Source organism: Rhamphochromis longiceps, linkage group LG8 (genome assembly GCF_057381845.1).
Source record: "Rhamphochromis longiceps isolate RC_006_pf linkage group LG8, R_longiceps_female_GT1.1, whole genome shotgun sequence".
NCBI classification, from domain to species: domain Eukaryota; kingdom Metazoa; phylum Chordata; class Actinopteri; order Cichliformes; family Cichlidae; genus Rhamphochromis; species Rhamphochromis longiceps.
In genome coordinates, this window is record NC_140564.1 from 4945728 (window position 1) to 4970271 (window position 24544).

The window sequence follows — 24544 nt, forward strand, 5'->3', positions numbered from 1 at the left end:
GATTGTATTAAATTGCATTACTTGCACAGAAGTAAAACAACTTGCCATTTATTTTACAAGAAAATGCATTCACACGTGAGGATTTTAATGGCACAAACAACAATCTTTAGACAATGTTATTTTACAGTTTAACAAGAAAATATTCAAGCCCCAAGTAAGAGAGGCAGGGAGTTTGTGGTGCTGACAGAAAGTCAGGCATTAGTGGCAATTATGTCAATGCCACTTATTCTGGCTCAGAAAATAAACAAATAAAAAAATAAACTGCCTCTTCCACAGTACAATACAAACTGAATTCATCATAGTGTGGATAAAGATTCAAAATCACCACAATTTCAAACAAATCTATTATCAAAACAATCCTGAAACTGCAGTTTCTGGTCCTTAGACGTCCAGCACCAGCAAGCAGTCAAATAGCAGCATGTACAACAGGAATCATGTAAAGAAATACACTGTCCATAAAAGGAATCCATAATGAATCCAAAAGTATCACTTATTTTCCAACAAACAGCGTTGCTGGTACTTTCCCCCATATGAATGACAGCAGTCATCCACAGACAGGCACGTTTCCAAAATATACACATTTCGCTAATTCTGTTATTAAACACTTTGTTTTTAATTCTAGGAGTCTATCATATAATCTATCAACAGTATCTTTCACCGTTTACCTGCTTATCACTGTTCAAATAAATGCTTTCACAGACAATCTGTGACCATGTTCCATCCAGTCAATTGTCCAGTTCGATATCAGCAGCAGGAAAGATGCAGAGTATCCTCTGGATACTTGGGAGTGAGCTCTATCATTACTACAAGGACTCTTCATCAGAAACACTGTCTGCATTTGCCTTTGTCAGGAGCTCGAGCTCCTCACTGTCCTGCAACACAAAAAAGAGACAAGGCATCAGAATGAATGAACAAGTGATCAAATCCAGTGGACAAATCTGCAGACATTGAGGCACTGTGCACATCTTTTTTCTGTTTTCAGAAAGTGGAGGGCAGTATTTACTCCCCGAAAAACACCGGGGAAGTACCGTGCATTTTAAAGCCACGGCTGCCAATGGAGAGGGTATTTTTGTTAGTGCTCTAGCAAAGAAACAAACACCTGAAACCTGGCATTTCACCTGATTTACAGGGTTTCTTCAATACAGAACAGGACGCTGGGGATGAAAAGAATTCCAGGATAGTATCCCCACAGACTACTGTATTGTTAAATAGCTTCTTCCATCAAAAAACACTTGACTACTAAAGGAATTCTATGAAGTAAGGCTCCAGCATGAGCCTGGATGCTATTTTCATAGCTGGGAATCAGGTTTCCTCTTGCACTCAAGAAATGACATTACAGAGAAACAAGAGCCAAGTTTCCTGCAGAGCACTTGGTATGTGGGCGGGAGTAGAGGAAGTGGATATACATCGGGGTTAGGTGAGCGAAGTTGTGTGAGGAAAAGGAGTGTGTGGGCTTGTGTGCGTGACTACTGAGGATTTGTGGTTTGTCTCCTACCCCTCTTGACCTCTCAAACACCTCCCCGTTGATGACCCGTAGTTTCTCCCGCTGCAGGCTATATTCCAGGTCCTTGGGCCAGCTGGCATTGTAGATAAAGATGGCCAGCAGGACCGTGGGTGCCTGGAGGAAGAAGTCCAGCGAAGGGTGGAAGTCAAAGAGGAAGAGGGAGAGGCCTGTGACCAGAACAGTAGTGAACTGGCCAGTCAGCACATGGAACATGTTGTCTCTGAATTTTAAGATGAAGGCCACGGATAAGCCCAGGGCAGCTAGGGAGAACACAGAAGATTATGAGTTCTTCAAATGCATACTAGAGATAGATAAATGAACTAGTCCAGTTAATAACAAATTACACCCAGCAGCTGGATTAGTGTAACTTAGCACTGATGCCAGAAGCAGGACCAAATACCCACCAGGCTCTGTTCAAAGGCATAAAACAACTCAAGTACCAGCAGCTTACAAGATCACAAGTTAAGATGATTTTGTCTGTAGACGACAGAAATTGTACAAAGTAGTGGTTTTGCATGCTACAGTCTTTTGGAGCCCCCACCCCAACCCCTCCTCTATTTACGCCAGCTTTCATCTGATTGGCTGCCCCTACATCTGAGCTTCTACAAACAGAACCAGGTGCTGCACCACTTCCTCTGCTTATCAATTTGACAGACTTCCTTCAACCCAGCCATGCCTTCCAGCTCATCCTGGAGGACACAGTATTCCCCAAGCCCGCTGAGACCTCCTCCCAGTAGGACATGGCCAAAAACACCTCACCTACCTAGGAGTCCAGGAGGAATCCTGGTTAGATGCCCCGAGTACCTCAACTGTCTTCTTTTGATGAACATATTTTCTCTTCCTCAAGCAACTTATATAATCCACATGGACATGTTTGCATATAATTCAAAGCAGCAAACTAATTAAATTAAATTAAATTAAATTAAATTAAATTAAATTAAATTAAATTAAATTAAATTAAATTAAATTAAATTAAATTAAATTAGAGTGGACATCTCCAGCAACAGAAATGACAGTAGGAGATCTCAGTTCAATAAACATCACACTTATGCCTGCTTGATATTCATCTTTCAGTCATATGCTGTATAAAACAGTATTCAAATGTCCCTCTGATGTGAGAATGATGCACTACAGTGCTGACTGAAGTTATCAATCTTGTGATAGGCAGAAACACCAAAAGTTAAAAATGGAACAGTCAGGTCACTAAACTGCTGAGACTGGAGTGGGGCTGGTGGAAACTGTGGCAGACCAGGGCACTGAAACATAGACAGACAGTTCTTTTGCAATGAAAAACATAAACACCCATGCTCCCGGTAGGTTTCCGCTGTGTCAGCTGTTTACATTATAGGTGCTTATGCAGTAACCATGGTAACCACGGACTCTGAGCGGCTGGATCGACGGAGGTCAGACAACAATTTTACATATATGATCTTCAAACAGGACACAGCCATTATCCGTCCTGGCCTCATATCAAATGTGAACGCAGACTGAGTCTATGTTTGACGTTTGCTTTATATCTAATCTTCCTCTCAAACATTTAAACAGCAGCGACAGTGGCGTGTCTAGAAAATTTTTGTTGGGGGGGCCAGGTAGGGGCACAGATTTGGAGAAGGGTGGCAGATTTAATTGGCAGATAATGTTTTAAAAAAAAATTCTACCAACCCTTAACCATAATTCAATAATCCTATAAACCTAATAACCAAATGCACTTTTAACTCTTATTAGAATGAGATTTTAACCACTACGGTGCAAAGTTTTTAGATACTGCGTTGATAAAGTACAAGAGATACAATCAGTGCTTTGTCAGTGTTTACTCAGCAGTCAAGGACAACAATATTTGCATAGTATTTTTACTGACATATAGTGCACATATGTTTTGGGCAAAAACATTTTTGAAAATTAAAATACGAACATTTGTAACAAACAATTGACAAATTAGCCAATGCCAATGCAAAACTTTATCTGCCTGTTAAAAAAAGAAGATAATCTTCTCACAAACTGGTGTTTGATTTTGAAACAGGAAAAAAGTGGGGAAACAACTGAAAAGACTAACATTTGAATAAAACCTGAAAGCAAGTAAATACTTTCTATGCTGCCTTATGGTAAACTTTGGTAATATTGATAAAGAACAACACTGGCTGATGATAAAATACAGTCAGCTGGCATGGTGACACTGCCAGTATTAACCTGCAGGGCTGGACTGGGACAAAAAAATTGGGCATTTTTACTACAGACCGACCCACCAGGTAGTAAAGCCATAAAGACTTTGACTGAAAACAAACCCTGTTGTGACAGTGATGTACAGTCTTGTTGGTATATGTATGATTTCTATACATTTTACGTCAGATAAAAACTTTGGTTGTAAGATTTAGATAATTATTTAATAAAAACTAGGTATTTTAAATGAGAATAAGAAAGAAAAGTATTTCTTTGTGCCCACCTTTCCCTGTTAATGCCCTACCTGGCCCCCTGGCAAAACTTTGCTAGACCCGCCCCTGCACAGTTACCAGCTGTCTGCTACATAAAAAAGGATCCTGGTGTTATTTGTCTCTCAGAAACAGTTCATAACTTCCCTTCAACTCATTCATGTCACCTAAAAGGTAAACCTGTTTCTCCATCACCTGTTCAGCTCTGATGGTTCAGTAAGGACCTCTCCTGGTTTCATCTTCATGTTTCCCTCTCACCACATATCTAAACAGACATCATGACCAGCAGCTTTACAGCTGTGGCTCCAGCACACATCAGCTGATACTAGAAATTAATATTAAATACATTCTAACAACAGCCGATCAAGCTTAAACGTGCTGCTGTTGTTTAGCGCAACATCTGCTGGTTTCCTCTTTCTGGCGCAAAGTGGGCGATAAACAAGAGAGAAAAGCCGATCAGCTGATCATTGATCAGTTTCATGATTGAAGTAGCAACAGGAGAGGGAGGGGGAGAGAATGAGAGAAGAGGCAGCTGTGCAGCATAAAGACAGAATAAATCCAGCTTTGTGTCTTTTTTCCATTCTAGCTAAAGTCCGGGACAAACTGCGTCTCTTCTCAGCTCAATACGAAACGCGTAATATTTTCTCTGAATGAGGGACCATTCCATTTTTTTAAGGAGCCGTTGGCAACTCTACTAACCTTATGAATAAAATAAAGTTCACTATCAGTAACATCATAGCACCCACCCAGCTGTATAAAAACTCCGTCAAACTGGCTAGAACGCAGTATGAGTTATTGCAACTGACAGTAAAAAGTCAGCAACATGAAAATAAACTCCACCTAAACTTGGTTTATATCTGACCCAGATAGACTGCAGGTCATAACTTCTTACCTGAAGTTCAGTTCACCTGACACTCGGACTGGTGGCTGCTTCGGGTCTCTCCTCCTGCCTCCCCTTCCCTCATCCACCTGTTGCCTCTGTGGAAGCCCCGTCATAGCCACCACCAAACAACGGAGTTATTTCTACACATCGACCTGCATCTGGCCAATCCACCACCTCTCATTGTTCATGCCATTACAAAAAAAATAAGTCACTGGGGATATGCCCGGTATGCCCGATGGCCAGTCCAGCTATGTTAACCTGCAACCAAATCTGCAGCTCCATACAGCAATGTTACGACTTAGATTATATCTTATAACGCATAACTCTTATGTTAGCTGCCCTCAGTAGCATACTGTCTGAAATATTCCACAGCTGCAATAATTCTTTAAGTGTTATTTTTTTCCTTGGTATTCTAATTTCACCGAAGTTTACTAAACTCAACAAACTTGATATTACTTACCGGGACATTTATTCTGTCCTCATTTTCTTTCACCGAAAAATTGTTTCCTGCAGTGCCATCTTTCGCGCTTGGCTCTCCTACCTTTGCTAACGTGATGCGCGCTGCATTCACTTACACTCGGATATCTGAGCGTCACCGTGAAAACATAATCGGACATTTGATATTTGATTGAATTTTATTGTTTTGCCTTTGGGGTGGCACCTGGGGTGGCCAGTCTGGTTTGGGGGGTGGCCTGTGCCCCCCCAGGCCACCCCGCTGGACACGCCATTGAATACGGGACGATTCCGTTTTTTAAGGGACGGTTGGCAACCCTAGCTACTATCCAGGATAGATGCCTTCGTTTGGTAATATCCGATACACAAGCTGCCTCATGTTGCTTCCAGGTTGGGAAAGAATGAAAAGATAAACCACTTTCAAGCTTATTCTCTTGCCGGTCGTGCGATCGAACATTGCAGCCGACCACACAGCAAATAGGAACCATGGCTGTTGTGTGTGCCTTCGCTCCGCTCTTGTGGGGGGGGGGGCTTTTTTCGCTTGCGCTTTATTTTGACCACGAAAATGGCGCATCAGGCCAAAATCCTTTCCACGCCCACCCCGTTACATCACGCTCCAAAGCCCTATGGTAACTAATGTTATAAAAATGCTCCGCCTCTAATGAGCATTTGAGCAGCCAATCAGAATCATCTATGTCATGTGATCATGAGTACGGCAGCGGATATTTCTGGTGAGAGTTTCGAAGCACCATGGATGACGAATTTGAAGGTACCAGCTCTCAGGTATGAAGCTAACCTTCAAAAGTTACATGAATACAAACAGGTACCTTGTCGGGTTTTTTTTCGTTTGTTTGTTTTTGTGTTTTTGGTTGTTGTTTCTTTTGCTTTTTTTTGTTGTTTTTTAACCCTGTCCTGTCTGGCAGGTATTGCAATCAGACTTGTGATCTGAATGCATAGTCATTGTGTTCTTAGTGAATTTGAATTAACACAATAACCTCTGCGGTTGACAGACGTGCCCGAAATCACATGACCAATTTAAGGCGTCAGAACAAAAAGATGGAGCGACCCAGGCTTATGGCGTTATTTTTGTGCCAGTTTTCTGAGCGCACGAAAAAAAGGTTTGCAAGTGCAAATGTTGCATTTTGAGGGGAAATTTATTTTGAATGAAGAAAAGCTGAATTTGAGTGAACAAAATTCATTCATGCGTGCAAAAAATGTATTTCAGTGTTTGCTATTATCCATACACACAACAGCAGCCCCTCTCCCTCGGTTTTTCCATTTGCGCTCGCTCGCAATGTGTTGCTGGCGCTCTCAACATTTCTGCCTGTGCGCGCTCAACTCTTTCTCTACACCGTTATATTTGTGCCACAAAAACAGCCAATCACAGACTTGGATGCAAAAAAATCTGATTGGCTGTTCTGGTCTCCAATCAGCTCGAAGTGACGAAATGCAATATCCCAGAATCCATTTCAGTTAAAACTCAAACGAGGCAGTGGCGGAGGACCACAGAGTGGCAGAGTTTGAAATATTACTCTTTCTGGGTCACAAAATAAACTTTTAAGATATTTTCATGCGAGAATTGTGCTGTGTAAACTTCAAATATCTGCTTGATTCATCAAGACATCACATATTTCCATAAGTGCTCTAAAGTTTTTTAAGAAGATAGAGAAAGAGTTGAGCGCCCCCCCCCTCTTTCTTAAATAGATAACTATCATATCTGACATCATATCTCACAGTACAATAATATTGAATGGGTTGCATTGTTGTACCTTGTCATGTTTCTCAGGTCTTTGTCTGAATTTCTTATGAACATTACTTGTCATGTTCTTATGTTGTTGCTAAGGATTGTCTTATTGCACTGGAGTCACACTGGGTTAAATTTTTACACTTGGGTTTTAAGGGGTATTTATTATTTTCTTCATTATTGTATTTATGGGTTGTATGGAAGCCCCAAACACAATTTCATTGTTCCTGACAATGACAATAAATACTTAAATCTAAAAAAAAAAAAAAAAAAAATCTAATCCTCATACTCAATACTCAAAGCTTCATAGAACTGAAACAAACATTTATTTTTAGGTCCATTCTGCTGCTGATACATACTTTAGGTTTCTGAATATTAAACTTGTTGCTGCCTTTCACAGTGTTTAACTTGAAGACCCTGAGTACTTTCTCCCACAAATTATTATAAAATTATTTTAACATTACCTAATAAGACTGATTCAGGACAGACGGTTAGTTATTGTAAACTTTTCTAGCAGTCAACCACAAACAGGGAACAGGCTGTCTATTCTCTCCATCTGTCAGCTGCTGCTGGCTCTTCCTCCTCCTCCTCTACAAGTGTAACTTATAAATACATGTTCAGACTTTTATTACACAATCAGAGAGAGAGAGTGCAGGACAGACAGACAGGTGACAGTCTCAGGTGTATACACTGCTACAAAACAGCACCAGAGAAGGAGGATTTAGTGTTTGTGTTATTACGAGTGCTAAACAAGAAGAGTTCCCAGATGGTACAGTGGACACATGTGTGACTCCTGTGATTAAAGCATCTTTCTTTCAGCTTAACGAGTGAACCGTCAGCTCGTTCAAACACACGTTAAAGTCCGTTTGGCTCGACACCACCGAACAGAGGCAGCAATATAACATAGCTAACATTAACAGTGCAGTGAATCCTGCTTGTGCCGTGATATTCAGGACTGCAAACCGAGCAGCATCACTGACTTTCAGCTTGTTGTGTTTGTGGATATACGACTGATTTTAATTATCTATCAAATCATCACATTCTCTGTAAGATTAAGGTCAACTATATATATATTTAGAAGTAGAAGCTTTAAAACCAAGTTAACGCTGAAAGTACAAACATCACTAATGTCACACAACTTTGCCGACATGCGGCCAACACTAATGTTTCAATGTTCTTCATTATAAAACATTCGCACATAAATAAGTGACATAATATTCAGTACTTACTTTTGACAGTTTACTCTTCAGCTGCTGCCTTCTGCCGTATTATGCGGCAAAATTATCCACACCCATGGCCGCGCTATGAATTGCGGGATATATGGGACCACGAAGCGTGCACCGGACCACGCTTGATATTTGGGGAAATCGACGGCGCATTTGGAGTACACTTCGAGTTGGGACAGTCGTCACGTGGCGGTGACGTAATCACACTCAAAATGCGTACTTCAAGCGTGCGGTCTCTGAATTGGGACACAGCCCCAGTCTCCATTTCAACTTGTGTTGAAAGTGCGGACTTCAAATGATATTCTCTTAATTGTGTTAATAGGTCACGTAAAACCAGAGTTATGATTCGAAACAGTACAAACGGTGTTTTCTGAGGACAGCGCTACCAAACACTCTCCGTTGGCGACCAAAATTTTAAAAACAAAATTAAAAAAAAAAAAAAGGATGCATGTCTGCCATTACCTGCCAAAACCGGAAGTAACATAATATTTCGTGGGAAACGTAGTTTTTCCCCTCAGGGCCTTGATGAACCTATACTGGTGGTTTTAAGTTATGTCTGACATATGTCTGTGCAGTTTCTGGGATGCTTAGACCTCAAAATGCACTGTTGGAAATTATTTTATTTTCTATGTTTTGTTTTGTTACGTTTCTTAAAACAGATGGTGATCTTTTCTAAAAGCGATAGGACAGGTGTGGAGGAGAGTGAAGCAAGAGAATGGGTTCCTAAGGTGGGCAAGAAAAATCCAGCAAAGTTTCTTCTCCTGTAGTTAATGATGTAAATATGTTGTTTCCACACATCCATGGAAAATGAGCAAAATATATATTTTTCTGCTCTAATAACAGTCTGTGAGCTCATCTGAAGATGATGGGACAGATGACTGGAAACCCACACAGGATGAATCTGAAGGCTATTCAGAAGAGGAGGAAGAACAAGAACGTAAAAGGATTCCTAAGGTAGCCATGAAAAACAAAACTGGGTGTCCTATGCCACAAAGAGATGTGAAATTCATCCTCAGTTTCACTGCTTCCACAATCTATCCATCAAAAATGAGCCAAACATATTGTTGTCTTCTCTTAAAACAGATGGTGGCAGCATCTGAAGAGGATGGGACAGATGACAGCAGACCCACACAGGATGAATCTAAAGATGATTCAAAGGATGAAGCAGAACATTTGGGACAAATGATTCACAAAGTGGCCATGGAAAAGGTAAAATTTGTTCTCAGTTTCAATGCATTCAACAAAATATGTCTTTGTATTCTTCTGCGTCAGATGGTCAGCTCATATGAAATATGCAAGGAGTAAAGGTATTGAAGGTACATGAGTTTAAATACCTGGAGTCAAGCATCCAAAGCAACAAGCAGTGCAAAAGGCCAGGCAGGGGATGGCAGGGCTCAAGATGCTAAGATTTTGTTTGGGAGTGACCAGAATGGAGAAGATTAGAAATGAGTGCATCAGAGAGACAGCTCATGTTGGGTGGTTTGGAGACAAAGTTAGAGAGGCAAAGCTGACATGATTTGGACATATGTAGAAGAGGCATAGTGAATATATTGTTCCATATGGAGCTGCCAGGCAGGAGGGAAAGAGCAAGCCCTTAGAGGGAGTTCAAGGATATAGTGATGGAGGATATAGATAGGGTTGGTATGAACGAGGAGGCGGCTATGGATAGAATAAGATGGAGGCAGATGATCCACTGTAGTGACCCCTAAAGGGAGGAGCCAGAAGAAGGAGAAGAACTTAGCTCATTTGAAGAGGATGGAACAGATGATGGGAAACCTCCACCAGATAAATTCAAAGACAATTGAGAAAAGATGAGTTTAAGGAAGAGGTGAGTTAGCTCCAGTCCATTTTAGTGAGGTCATGAGGAGGAGTAGTAGTGGGTTTCGTACACAAGATTAATTCAAAGACAGTATATATATGTTCAAAGAAATATAAAGGTCAAATCAAAAGTAGTCAGAATTACTAACAGTACTGCAGATAATTTATTTTCATTGGCATTTGTAAATATTAAGTAAGAGTAAGACAAAAAATAAAACTTTTTTAGTAGTTGTATGCGTCTTCTTTTTGTGTACAGGGGGCGTTCGTGAGCAGTGAGTTGCCACAGAGGACAGAGGAACGGCAACAGGTTGCTGTCGCCTCAAAGACTCAAAGGCATCACTATGTCAGAAATGGACACAAGTGTCCCATATGTGGACATGTATATACTGATATTGTTCAGCACCTAAGAGTCACAGAGCAGGTTGTAAATAAAACTGAGCTGACTCTTTTGAGCCAATTTTCTCATCGGCAGTAAGTGTCTTAATAAATTCTGAAAGATAAATTTATATTTACTGTCCCTACACATTTGTTCTAAGCACTGCATTTATTTGATACAGTGGTTTTTAACCTGGGTTCGATCGAACCCTAGGGGTTCGGTGAGTCGGTCTCAGGGGTTCGGCGGAGCCTCCGCCATGACATGCATGGCTCATTTTGTGCACCAGTAAAAAAATCACATTTTATTTTTCACTAAAGAGGGGTTCAGTGAATGCGCATATGAAGCTGGTGGGGTTCGGTACCTCCAACAAGGTTAAGAACCACTGATTTGATACAATTATCTTACACATCCAATTTCTATTTCCTCCTACTCAGAATTTTTTTTACTATTTTTACAGCTTTTCTACAAATCTGGACTGTCCAGTCCGCTTATGTCAGTCAAAACATCTTAATCGGCTTGACAAGCACCTGGAAAAGGTCCACAAATTACAGGTATGTTATTGACTTTGTGGTGTTTCTGTGTGGTTTTTGTGTGTTGGTGAGGCAGCCTTGATCTCTGGAATCAGATGTTTATGTTAAAGGGACTTACATTTAGCACCTTGCATTTTACATATTTGTTACTCTGGTGAAATGAAAGTCTTCCAGTTTCTATAGAAGAATACGGTGGTTCTTTCTTTGTCCGTATGCTGCATTTATATAATGTTCCTCGAGCTCTAGAAAGCATGTTGTGTGCATAGATAAAAACATGAAGGATGCCCAAATAAGTAAAATACTGACAGTTTTGATATATGGTTACTAGGGGTGCAATGATACACAAAATTCACGGTTCGGTTCGATACTTTGGTGTCACGGTTCGATATTTTTTCGATACAAAAAAAATGTTCATGCCTTTTTAATTTGTCATTTATTAAAATTATAAAGTTTTACAGTTTTTAGATTTTATGTTGCTGAAACAAAAAAGTAATAAAAAAAAACATATCTCAGGGCTCGCAAAATTTCAAAATCCCTGGTAGCCCTTTGGGCAGGGACTCTTCAGTTTTTGGTAGCCCAAAAGAAAATTTAAGTAGCCTGAATAAAAAAGAGAGCAATTTTTGATTTATGTTTTGTTTCCTGTTTTGTTTCCTTTACAATATTATACATTAAAGTATAATATTGTATAATTATATAATATTAACTTCTTTTCTTGTGCGTGTTTTTTATTTTGACAGCGAATGCGCACCTGCGGACCACTTATGTGCAGCCCTGGTTATTTAGCTCATCATATTGCAGCCACAGAAATTCTTTTGTCCATGAAACCATAAAGCTGCACTTTCTTTTTGCCTTATAGTCTGATTTGTCATAACTTTTCCGTTTTGTGGTAAGCTTTTCTTTGGCTGTCACTTCTTCACCCTGACCTGTCTTATTTGGCTCAGCAGAACTAAACAATACAATATGCTTCTTCTGGGCTATATTCTCAGCAGCATATTAAACATATTAGGTCCCCATAAGGAGAATCATGTGCTAACGGCTGTCTAAATGACTCGGGTAAAGTTTGTAGCATGCATGCTTGCTGTTTTTGTCTGCTTCCACTTGTCTTTTGCGCTAGGATGATGTTGGAGTAAATGTGCAGTCATATTCGTTGTGTTCCCACTAGTGCTGTCAGCGTTAATCTTGTTGAAATGACCTTAACGCCACAACACGGCAAATCTCCGTTAACGAGCTACCGCGGATCGCCCCGTGCCTGGGGCTGGACAGCCAACACGTTAACGAGCTAACTGCGCTAACACACTAGTTCCCACCCCATGTAATTGAGCATTGTGTGGCACATCCAACATACTGTTTTACTTTAGTCCATGACGCGCTTACCTTTAGGGTCATACTTCACATGAAGACCAAAATAGTTCCAAACACCAGATCTGAATGAGGGTGGGGGAGGTTCAATTTGCCATGGTGCAAGGAGAGCTTAACTTCTATCTGGCTAGCTTGCCCTGCGCTCAGTGAATCTGCATTCGACTACTCTGCCTAGGCTGCATTGTCGAGCGCAGATCCACTGAGCGCTTAACACAGACAGCATCGTCAGAAGGAAAGTTGATAAAATAAATTAAAAATTTTATATTGTTCGATACATATGCGTACCGAACCGAAAGCACTGTATCGAACGGTTCAATATCGATATGAGTATCGTTGCACCCCTAATGGTTACACAGAAAACTGTTTCAATTTAACCCTAATCACATCTAATACTAACTTTTTCAGAAACCTATGATTAAACTTTACATGCAAAAGGCCAAGGACAGACACGTTGCTAAAGAACTGGCACTTCTGAGGGCATCAAATCCCACACCACAAATGGTCTCACACATGGATGAAGTGGATGATGCTGTAATTGAGGAGGGCATCTTTAGGGCACTGGAGGAAGGGTCAAAGGTTGCTTCTGCTATAGCCTCTTCCAGCGAGGCTCCCAGTGACCATGCTACACTGATCCACCTGCCTGCTCCTCCCTCTGACAGCGAGGCTCACAGTGACCATGATACACTGATCCACCGGCCTGCTCCTCCCTCTGACAGCAAGGCTCACAGTGACCATGATACACTGATCCACCTGCCTGCTCCTCCCTCTGACAGCGAGGCTCCCAGTGACCATGATACACTGATCCACCGGCCTGCTCCTCCCTCTGACAGCAAGGCTCACAGTGACCATGATACACTGATCCACCTGCCTGCTCCTCCCTCTGACAGCGAGGCTCCCAGTGACCATGATACACTGATCCACCGGCCTGCTCCTCCCTCTGACAGCAAGGCTCACAGTGACCATGATACACTGATCCACCTGCCTGCTCCTCCCTCTGACAGCGAGGCTCTGGGTGACTCTACCAGACCAAACCTACAGCCTCCTCTCTCTGCCAGTGACACTCTCAGTGACCACACCATCCCAATTATGCAGCCTCCTTCTATCTCCAGCAGCAAGGTTACTTGTCATTCAACAGTGGTATCCCCTGATGTGTTAATCCCAAGCAGTGCACCTTACTATGCAGCAAAGCAAAGGAGGGGACGTCCTCTCCCGAGGACACCTGCTCCTGGTTGCAAACACTGTCAGATACTGTTCACTGAGCTACAGGTGGTGAAGCAGTTGCTAGAGTGTGAACTTGAAAGGAATCATGAGCTCAAGCAGATACACTCTTCAACCAAGCGTGCAAATGTGAGTATTGTTTATCTTGTATGATTGTACACCTCATTGTGAAACATTCTTTCATTTGCTTTTGATAAACAAATCTGCTTAATGATCCTTTTTATTTCAGGTTAAATATAGCAGACGTAAACGGTTTTCACCCAGCAAAGCCCCTCACTACGGTAAATAATATATCTTATCAAACTTACTACTGTAAAATTTCAAGTTTCATGTTTTATTGTCATGTACAGATAAACATTGTAGCCACAGCTTTACATGAACATATAGAAGTGAGCAGTTATATTAAAGAAGAAAATGTATTTATTAATAATAATAATAAATAACAAAATACTAAAGTATTAATATTAAGAGAATTTGTTTGGAATTTACAGTTGTGCAAAAACTTGTGCAGTAAGGATTTAAATTGGTTTATAGTGACAGTTTGTAGAGTCCAGTAGTTGTAGTGAGTGTGTAATGGTGTGTGCCGAATGTCTGCAGTTCAGAAGTCTGATAGCTTGTGGGTAGAAACTATCCCTGAATGTTCCTGAACCACCTGCCGGTCTGTGGCTGGGGTGGCTGTGATCAGAGAGGATCTGCTGCATCTTCCTCCTGCATGGCTGGCAGTTCAGTCCTGTTGATGCGCTGTGCTTGAGAGAATCTTGCATCGTATGACTGACCATCCTGGGATAGCGATCCCTACTCGATTCATTTATGAAGAGTCAGTTCCTCTAGGCTAGGGGTAGGCAACCTTTCTGATGACGAGTGCCGTCTAAAATTTCCTCAGAAGTCAATGTGCCATATGATTGCATTAGCAAAAAATGTAATAATGCTCTATGTTAACAGTTACACACTATATAGAGCAACTTTATAGAATTATATTATAGTGTGTAAATGTGTGCGTGAATGGGTGGATGACTGGATATGTAAAGCGCTTTGGGGTCCTTAGGGACTAGTAAAGCGCTATATAAATACAGGCCATATTTATTATATTTATTCTCAGATGTTGGCAGCTATCAGTGAATAGTTATCAGCTATTTTGAAACAAAAAAAGACACTTTTTATCCATAACAGCAAATGAACTGTACAACAGAAAATACAAATGCTATTTATGGTGTCCTCACAACAATGATAAGAAAAATAAACTGGGCCAATATGGCATGTTTGTTAATAAAGAGATACACATGCTCACACAGATATGTAGAGACAAATACTGTCAATAAGGCCTCTGCAATGTTTTGAAGACAGTTAAACTTGTCAGGTTGTGATGTCCAGCAGGTGAAAATGCAGCTCCATGACCACGCACAGCTATGGATTCCAGTTAACCAATACAAATGTACTTTGATATGACGTCTGTTCTTGCCTCATCAGTAAGACTGGTGGAAGAATTTAGGGCCCATGCAGAAGGTGTGAACCCTAGCAGAAAAATACGTGACAATGCAAAGCAGCGAGCCACTCATGTCATCCATTTTCTGGAATTCATGGCAGACCCAGCGATTCCAAACGTTGACCTTCTGTTTCTGAGGAACCATGGAAAAGTCCGTGAGTAAGTGTTTAATTTGAAGGATTATTAGTTTCTATATACATGTGTGCATATACAGTTTAACACATGAACTAATTTGTATTTTTGACTTTGGAGTTTTCTAGCACACCTGCAAGCAAAAGGGTTTAAACCAACAACTCAGAGAGCTTATCTCATGGATGCTATTGCTTTCATGAAATATATATTAAACATGTCACCGCCACAAGTCAGACTTGGAAAAAAAAGGTTCAACGCCCTTTTGGTCGAACTGAGGGCACGTAACAGAGATGTTGGCCGTGAAGTAGTCGTGCACCAGCTGAATGTGCGGAGATCTAAGTCTAGTACGTATATAATACACATCTATACCTCTACCTACTTTAATGACATGATGTTAATAATAAAGTGTCTAAGGTATTGTGCTTACATTTTTTTTTAGAAAGACTTGTCAAAGCAGAAAAACATGCTTTGTTCATTGATGAGGCTCCCCAGAAGATTGCTGCCGCACTGGGTATGGATCACTGCAATGATCACAATGACACTGAATGTTCATTTTACTTAAGAGGGATTATACAGACTTCAGATCTGGGTTAAGACAAAGCCCCTACAGATCTTTACATCACAGTGACCCACACACTGAAACTGAGCTTATGTCTTTTCTGTCTAATGTCCAGTTTAAATTTAAGAATAATGTGCAGCTTGGTCAATGTAATGCACATGAAGCCAGAGCTAAAACACATCACCATTGCAGTGAAATATGTGCAGCTCTGCCTTAAGATGGAGCCCTGTACATTTTGATCTTGTTATTTCTGGGATGATTGTAAAGATAATTTTCATTATTATGGCTAGAATAAAGTGTAAGAGGTATTTGCACTTACAAAGAATAAGACTTTTACTTTTATTGTTTCATAAAAGGTGTCCACAATTTAAACTTTAATTGCAGGAAATTTAATTAAATAAGAATAAGGAAAATAAAATAATCACAAAACAATAATCAGATTACTTAAACTCTACTTATCTAACTAAGATGCTCTAAGCTAATGCTAAGTGTGTTCTTTTCTTTGGTGAGGAGAGGTTGGAGGAAGGATGTAAATCAAAATCCTTCTAAATTAACCGCCTAACACAGCAACAATGAGCAGACAAAAAGGAATGAATTCACAGGTTGGACAGGTTTTCAACTGTGAACCTCTTCGATCCAATCTTTTGGGCTGCTCATCTTGCAGAAGACAAAAAAGAAAAACACAAAATCTCTTCTTCACCTCACCTGTTCACCCCCCCCCCTTCTCCTACTGGACGTCATATCTTCCCACACCTTATCTATCAATGTGTAGCTTTTAAAATTGTGAATGCTTCATTACATTTTCATTGTTATTCTTAACATAGAGCATTCATATTCAATCACTTCATGTTTCATTCAGTTTATGTGATTCTACTTCAGTTAGATTTGTCTTTAGGACATTTTCACAAGAACATCCATTGTAACTTAATCCCTTTCCAATTCGAATGCTTTAAAACTCAGTTAATTACCATTTATTTCTCTAGTTATTTTATGATTTAATGAAAACATACATTTTGTTTGTCAGATATTCTTTGAGATTATTAGCTCCACTGTGTCACATTATACACAACACACAGAAACACACACACCAAGGTCAGACACTCTGTGAGGCCTGTTATTAGAATCACTGTTATTCTACAGGGAGTGCAGAATCATTAGGCAAATGAGTATTTTGTCTACATCATCCTCTTCATGCATGTTGTCTTACTCCAAGCTGTATAGGCTCGAAAGCCTACTACCAATTAAGCATATTAGGTGATGTGCATCTCTGTAATGAGAAGGGGTGTGGTCTAATGACATCAACACCCTATATCAGGTGTACATAATTATTAGGCAACGTCCTTTCCTTTGGCAAAATGGATCAAAAGAAGGACTTGACAGGCTCAGAAAAGTCAAGAATAGTGAGATATCTTGCAGAGGGATGCAGCAGTCTCAAAATTGCAAAGCTTCTGAAGCGTGATCATCGAACAATCAAGCGTTTCATTCAAAATAGTCAACAGGGTTGCAAGAAGCGTGTGGAAAAACCAAGGCACAAAATAACTGCCCATGAACTGAGAAAAGTCAAGCGTGCAGCTGCCAAGATGCCACTTGCCACCAGTTTGGCCATATTTCAGAGCTGCAACATCACTGGAGTGCCCAAAAGCGCAAGGTGTGCAGTACTCAGAGACATGGCCAAGGTAAGAAAGGCTGAAAGACGACCACCACTGAACAAGACACACAAGCTGAAACGTCAAGGCTGGGCCAAGAAATATCTCAAGACTGGTTTTTCTAAGGTTTTATGGACTGATGAAATGAGAGTGAGTCTTGATGGGCCAGATGGATGGGCCCGTGGCTAGATTGGTAAAGGGCAGAGAGCTCCAGTCCGACTCAGACGCCAGCAAGGTGGAGGTGGAGTACTGGTTTGGGCTGGTATCATCAAAGATGAGCTTGTGGGGCCTTTTCGGGTTGAGGATGGAGTCAAGCTCAACTCCCAGTCCTACTGCCAGTTTCTGGAAGACACCTTCTTCAAGCAGTGGTACAGGAAGAAGTCTGCATCCTTCAAGAAAAACATGATTTTCATGCAGGACAATGCTCCATCACACGCGTCCAAGTACTCCACAGCGTGGCTGGCAAGAAAGGGTATAAAAGAAGAAAAACTAATGACATGGCCACCTTGTTCACCTGATCTGAACCCCATTGAGAACCTGTGGTCCATCATCAAATGTGAGATTTACAAGGAGGGAAAACAGTACACCTCTCTGAACAGTGTCTGGGAGGCTGTGGTTGCTGCTGCACGCAATGTTGATGGTGAACAGATCAAAACACTGACAGAATCCATGGATGGCAGGCTTTTGAGTGTCCTTGCAAAGAAAGGTGGCTATGTTGGTCGCTGATTTGTTTTTGTTTTGTTTTTGAATGTCAGAAATGTATATTTGTGAATGTGGAGATGTTATATTGGTGTCACTGGTAAAAATAAATAATTGAAATGGGTATATATTTGTTTTTTGTTAAGTTGCCTAATAATTATGCACAGTAATAGTCACCTGCACACACAGATATCCCCCTAAAATAGCTAAAACTAAAAACAAACTAAAAACTACTTCCAAAAACATTCAGCTTTGATATTAATGAGTTTTTTGGGTTCATTGAGAACATGTTTGTTGTTCAATAATAAAATTAGTCCTCAAAAATACAACTTGCCTAATAATTCTGCACTCCCTGTATTCTCAGATTCATTACACTGGTTAACTTACACATTTTCTTTCCTTTGTTTCATTTATTTTCAACATGCCAGAAACTGAGCATAACTAACCCTCAGTAAAACAAGTTACAAGTTATGGTATCTGGAACAGATTTACATTCAATATTTAGAGTTATATTTTGGACACACACACACACACACACACACACACACACACACACACACACACACACACACACACACACACACACACACACACTCAGCCATTATAACAGCCATTTCTACTACTCAAACACATTTGCATTTGTTATCTATATGTAGAGGCGGCAAGGGGCGTGAGACTTTTATCTCTTTCTATCTTCTATCTTAAGACACATTACAGGGTTTTGTAATTGGAAACTGGGTTTTTTGTATGGTTGGTCTGGAAAATTTGTTTGATACTTTGTGGTACTTGCATGGTCCTTGAGACATGGTGCTTGTAAAATCCCTCTATAATCTGCACAAGGGACTGGACATGTAAATGCAGTGTATGTGTTAGCATAGCATATTAATACATGTAGTGTTCTCTTTGTGTTTTTACAGATGACCTCGAGAAGCAACCCCAGAGCAGAACAATATTGAAATTGTTTTTTGGACTGTTGGGCGGATATATTATTGCCATAACTGGTCACCGAAAGGGAGTGATCATCAACATGACTACTGAGGAGGTTGAAATGGCAGAAAAAGCTAAGCAGGGTGCCCGCATCATCCGTGTATGTACTAAAACGATATAAATCTAAGTATACATAGACATTTTTTTATTCAGCTGAATAAAAATGTATTTTCATGTATTAGGTTAAACAGCACAAAACTCAAAGATATCATGGGCAAGCAGCTGTCCCCCTGTACAAGAATGAGTATACCTGGTTGCAGCGTTACAATCATATCAGAGAGTATGTTGAAGGCGGTTCGGAGGCACCGACTTTTTTCCACAGTTCTAGTGGAGGTGTTCTTCATAGACTACCGGTATTTTTCAAGGCAGCCTGGGAGATGATGAATCTGGGGATTGCCCCCACCTTCAACATGCTACGTTCCTCCTGTAGCACTTATGTGAGAAAACTTTTCATTTTTATTTTTTGACACACAATGAAGTAGGTTAAAGTGTCATGGGTTTTATTCATGTGGTTTCTTTTTAAAACATTATTCTTTCAGGCCAAGCGACAGTTGGGACGTAAATCTTACGACAGAGTGGCAACATTTATGTGCCATGATGCCATCACAGCCAAAAGATTTTATCAAGGTTATTTAAATAAGCTAAAGTGAAGTCATATATTTATCTATACACTTACATTTATTCATATTTAGTAATATTGCTTTGCACAGCTGAGGACCCTGCAGAGGACACACTCCAGAGCCGAGCACTGACCACCAATGCAATTGCAACATATGCAGCAAATAAAAGGAAAAGGAGAGAGGACAGAGGATCTGTGCAGGACGAGGACAGTGAAGGATCTGACAAGGAAGAGCAGCAGTCATCAGGAACAGAGGAGCTTTTAGACAGAACGCTCTTCCAGTGTAGCAGTAACAAGGTATGTGTGCCCTGATTCCCTTGGTAAGAGTTTTGATTGGTTGCACTTCTTTCATATATAATCATTTACTCCATCATGAACAAAACATATTTAATTTGTACCATAAACAGATGGTGAGCCCAGGTCAGGGTGAGGTTGCCTGTAGTGCCGGAGCCACAATAAGAGAAACTAAACAGGATTTGAAAAAGGGGGTGGAGCATCTACAAAAAGTGACATACCAGTTGCGCAAGAGAAAAGTATGTAATGTATGTTCTTGTGCTTGTTTTTAGTGTTTTCACTGATTACTAATCTTTTACCTTTTTACTTTTACTTTTCTAAAATCAGATGGTGGTCTTTTACAAAAATGATAGGACAGATGTGGGGAAACTCACACAAGAAGACAATCCAGAAGAGGAGGAGGAGGATGAAGCGAGGGAATGGGTTCCTAAGGTGGGCAGGAAAAATCCAGCAGAGTTTCTTCTCCTGCAGTTAAAGATGTAAGTGTTTTGTTTCCACACATCCATGAAAAATGAGTAAAATATATATTTTTCTGTTCTAATAACAGTCTGTGAGCTCATCTGAAGATGATGGGACAGATGACTGGAAACCCACACAGGATGAATCTGAAGGCTATTCAGAAGAGGAGGAAGAACAAGAACGTAAAAGGATTCCTAAGGTAGCCATGAAAAACAAAACTGGGTGTCCTGTGCCACAAAGAGATGTGAAATTCATCCTCAGTTTCAGTGCTTCCACAATCAATCCATCAAAAATGACCAAACATATTGTTGTCTTCTCTGAAAACAGATGGTGGCAGCATCTGAAGAGGATGGGACACATGATAGCAGACCCACACAAGATGAATCTAAAGATGATTCAAAGGATGAAGCAGAACATTTGGGACAAATGATTCACAAAGTGGCCATGGAAAAGGTAAAATTTGTCCTCTGTTTCAGTGCATTCAACAAAATATGTCTTTGTATTCTTCTGCGTCAGATGGTCAGCTCATATGAAATATGCAAGGAGTAAAGGTATTGAAGGTACATGAGTTTAAATACCTGGAGTCAAGCATCCAAAGCAACAAGCAGTGCAAAAGGCCAGGCAGGGGATGGCAGGGCTCAAGATGCTAAGATTTTGTTTGGGAGTGACCAGAATGGAGAAGATTAGAAATGAGTGCATCAGAGAGACAGCTCATGTTGAGCGGTTTGGAGACAAAGTTAGAGAGGCAAAGCTGACATGATTTGGACATATGTAGAAGAGGCATAGTGAATATATTGTTCCATATGGAGTTGCCAGGCAGGAGGGAAAGAGCAAGCCCTTAGAGGGAGTTCAAGGATATAGTGATGGAGGATATAGATAGGGTTGGTATGAACGAGGAGGCGGCTATGGATAGAATAAGATGGAGGCAGATGATCCACTGTAGTGACCCCTAAAGGGAGGAGCCAGAAGAAGAAGAAGAACTCAGCTTATTCGAAGAGGATGGAACATGATGGGAAACCTCCACCAGATAAATTCAAAGACAATTCAGAAAAGATGTGTTTGAGGAAGAGGTGAGTTAGCTGCAGTCCATTTTAGTGAGGTCATGAGGAGGAGTAGAAAGCTGCAGTAAATCTAATGATCGTGCTCGTGTATGTATAATACCAGCAGTGAGTTCTGAGGACTTGGACGGTCCAAAAACTATTTGCTAACAAATCAGCACAGGCACTTATAGTGGTGCACTATTACAAAATGCTTTTACTCACAAATAGGGGGCTAAAGTTCATTCCTTGCAGTTTGATTTGTTTCTAAAACAATCAATACCAACATGAAACTGGTTTATAATTTTTTTCTTGTTCTTGCATTTCTTTTTTTTTTTTTTTATTAAAGTTTTTGCATCGACTTTTACAAAAGATAAATTGAACAATATGCCGTTTTCTTTTTAAAGAACATAAAGCAATATAAAACATACATTCCCACCTCATGATTATAGCAGTACCAGTGGGTGTACAAACAGAAAAAGGAAAAAGTCCAATCTAATAATACTAGTAACAAACCCAAGGGTACAAGACAACAGTTCCTGAGTGTACAAAGGAGATGTGGAGAGTATCCAGAACCCACACCCCCACACAGACACATAAAAACCAAAACACACAAAAAAAAAAAAAAAAAAAAAAAAAAAAAAAAAAAAAAAAACCACAGATGATAAGTGGTCAGCTTAGTGATAGGGATAAGTCAATTCTGTTAGAGAAAACAAAATATGTATAAAGTAGTTAAATAAATACTAGGGCGCAGGCACAATAGAATCCATATACTTAAACTTAGGCCTCTTACTTAAACATAAGATAAGAAAAAAATAAAATATGATAGAGTCTGAGCTGGCTAATTGGGAGCATTGCGAGACCGCAAAGTCTGAACATGGTCAAAAAAGGGTTGCCAGGTCTTAAAAAATTTGGCCGTAGACCCGCGTAGGGTGAATTTAATCTTTTCGAGTTTGCTAAAGTGCAAAACGTCTCTGATCCAGATTTCCCAGGATGGGACGGAAGGGGACTTCCAACATAACAATATTCTGCGTCTTGCCAATAAGGTGAAAAATGCTACCAGATCCGCTTGAGGCGTCGGCAAGGCAACTGAATCAGGAAGAACCCCAAACAAAGCAGTTAAGGGCACAGGTTGGAGGGTTAGCTGGGTGATCTTAGATAAAATCAAGAAAATATTAATCCAGTATTGTTTGAGGGATGAACATGACCAAAACATATGCATTAAAGAGGCAGGTGTTTGATGACAACGGTCGCAATCAGGGCTAAGATTGGGGTATATTTGAGCTAGTCTGGCCTTAGTCCAATGTATACGGTGCAGAATCTTACATTGAATCAGCCCGTGTTTGGCACAGAATGAGGAGCCATGGACCCGGTAAAGAATTTTATCCCAAGAGTCATCCTGAATCACACACCCCAGATCCTGCTCCCATGCCAATTTAATAGCCGAGATTGAAGAATTGCCAAAGGAGCATATTCTCCCATACAAACAGGAGATCAGGCCCTGTAATGAAGGGGGAGGCGATAGAAGGTTATCAAAGTCATGATAAGAAGGTCTAGATGGAAACTGAGAGGATTTCTCCTTAACAAAACTCCGGATTTGTAAATAGCGAAAAAAGTGACTTTTTGGAAGGCCAAATTTCAATGAGAGCTGTTCAAAGGAGGCAAATGTATTCTGAATGTACAGATCAGAAAAAGACCTAATACCCAAAGAGGCCCACAAATAAAAAGCACCATCAGCTAACGAAGGCTGAAAAGAGGGATTTTTCACAATGGGTGATTGAAGGGGAAAAAAGGTCAACTTAAAGTAACGACGAAATTGATACCATATTTTCAAGGTAACTTTGACAATAGAGTTATTATAAGAACCTGCACTCGGAGGCTGCTTTTGGGCATAAATCAGGGCTGGTAAAGAGGCTGAGACACAGGAAGAAGTCTCCAAACTGAGCCAGGCCGGGGCATTATTCGTGTCCTCCCCCTGTAGCCAATACCTGAGAATACGAATATTACATGCCCAATAATAGAACATAAAGTTTGGTAAAGCCATCCCCCCCATCTTTTTCGGTCTTTGAAGATATGTCTTGCGTATTCTGGGGTTTTTTTTGTTCCAGATGAACCCAGATAGAATCTTGTCTATTTTAACAAAAAAGGAAATTGGAATAAATACAGGGACACACTGAAAAAGAAAAGAAAATCTGGGGAGGATATTCATTTTAATTGTATTTATGCGCCCTGCTACAGACAGATGGAGTAGAGACCATCTGTCCAAATCCTGCCTAACTTTCTCCACAAGTGGGTCGAAATTAAGCTTGAAAAGAGCATGAAAATGACTTGTAATTTTAACCCCTAAATATGTGAAGTTGTCTGATACAACTCGAAAAGGCAGTGCTGTGCACTGATATTTCTGTGCAGCAGCATTCAGGGGAAACAGTTCGCTATTAGCAAGATTCAGTTTATAGCCAGAAATAAGGCTAAACTGTTCAAGTATTGAAAGTACCAAAGGGAATGAGGATGCTGGCTCTGAGATATAAAGAAGCAAGTCATCTGCATATAAGGAGACTCTTTGTTCTATACCATTTCTAAAAACCCCGGTGATACCTGGGTTTGATCTTAGCGATATGGCTAGGGGCTCAATTACGATTGCAAATAGCAATGGCGACATAGGACAGCCCTGCCTAGTCCCCCTAAACAGGGGAAAGAAGTCAGAGCATGTGCCATTTGTTTTGACAGCGGCAAGCGGGGAAGTATAAAGAAGTTTCAACCAGGAGATGAATATTTTACCAAAGCCGAATTTATCTAAAACATAAAAGAGGTATCCCCACTCTACCCTGTCAAAAGCCTTCTCAGCATCTAAACTGATCCCAAACTCAGGGCTGTTGGAGTCTGAGGGATTGTAAAGGACATTAAACAAACGTCTAAGGTTAGAGAAGGCGTATCTCCCTTTAATAAAGCCTGTTTGGTCCAGATTGATTAGAGATGGTAAGACTGCTTCTACACGCCTCGCTAGAAGTTTAGCAAGGATTTTATAATCCACATTTAACAAAGAAATGGGACGGTATGAGCCACATTGTAGTGGATCCTTATCCTTTTTTAGG

The 24544-nt window shown here is 40.5% G+C and overlaps 3 protein-coding genes and 1 long non-coding RNA gene across 4 annotated transcripts in view; 3 read left to right on the top strand and 1 right to left on the bottom strand.

Moving 5' to 3' along the window:
• LOC146662947 (uncharacterized) overlaps window positions 1–24544 on the top strand; it is a 177909-nt gene that overhangs the window by 143738 nt on the left and 9627 nt on the right. The gene's annotated exons all lie outside the window — the stretch shown is intronic.
• LOC146662954 (uncharacterized) overlaps window positions 1–24544 on the bottom strand; it is a 27655-nt gene continuing 3111 nt past the window's right edge. Inside the window, exons 2-3 of the mRNA XM_085415539.1 lie at window positions 1496–1764; window positions 1–872 (exon numbers count right to left, since the gene is read on the bottom strand). Coding sequence (XP_085271665.1) covers window positions 804–872; window positions 1496–1764 — 338 coding nt within the window. The 3' untranslated portion in view covers window positions 1–803. The remainder of the gene's footprint in view (window positions 873–1495; window positions 1765–24544) is intronic.
• LOC146662955 (uncharacterized) lies at window positions 6017–20618 on the top strand. The gene is made up of 16 exons (XM_085417319.1): window positions 6017–6049; window positions 8896–8964; window positions 9080–9190; window positions 9320–9445; window positions 10311–10433; window positions 12725–13666; window positions 13767–13818; window positions 15005–15179; window positions 15273–15496; window positions 15592–15663; window positions 18974–19143; window positions 19226–19480; window positions 19583–19670; window positions 19754–19959; window positions 20284–20388; window positions 20523–20618. Exons 1-16 carry the CDS (start codon window positions 6017–6019, stop codon window positions 20616–20618), a joined length of 2847 nt encoding a protein of 948 aa, XP_085273445.1.
• The window catches only part of LOC146662956 (uncharacterized), a 9004-nt gene continuing 4925 nt past the window's right edge, over window positions 20466–24544 (top strand). Inside the window, exon 1 of the mRNA XM_085415536.1 lies at window positions 20466–20868. Coding sequence (XP_085271662.1) covers window positions 20743–20868 — 126 coding nt within the window. The 5' untranslated portion in view covers window positions 20466–20742. The remainder of the gene's footprint in view (window positions 20869–24544) is intronic.

Coding starts and splice junctions, on each gene's coding strand:
- LOC146662955 (XM_085417319.1), top strand. CDS start 6,017: ATGGATGACGAATTTGAAGGTACCAGCTCTCAG. Junction 9,446..10,310: donor ACAAAGTGGCCATGGAAAAG/GTAAAATTTGTT, acceptor TTTTGTGTACAG/GGGGCGTTCGTGAGCAGTGA. Junction 19,144..19,225: donor AGGGTGCCCGCATCATCCGT/GTATGTACTAAA, acceptor TTCATGTATTAG/GTTAAACAGCACAAAACTCA.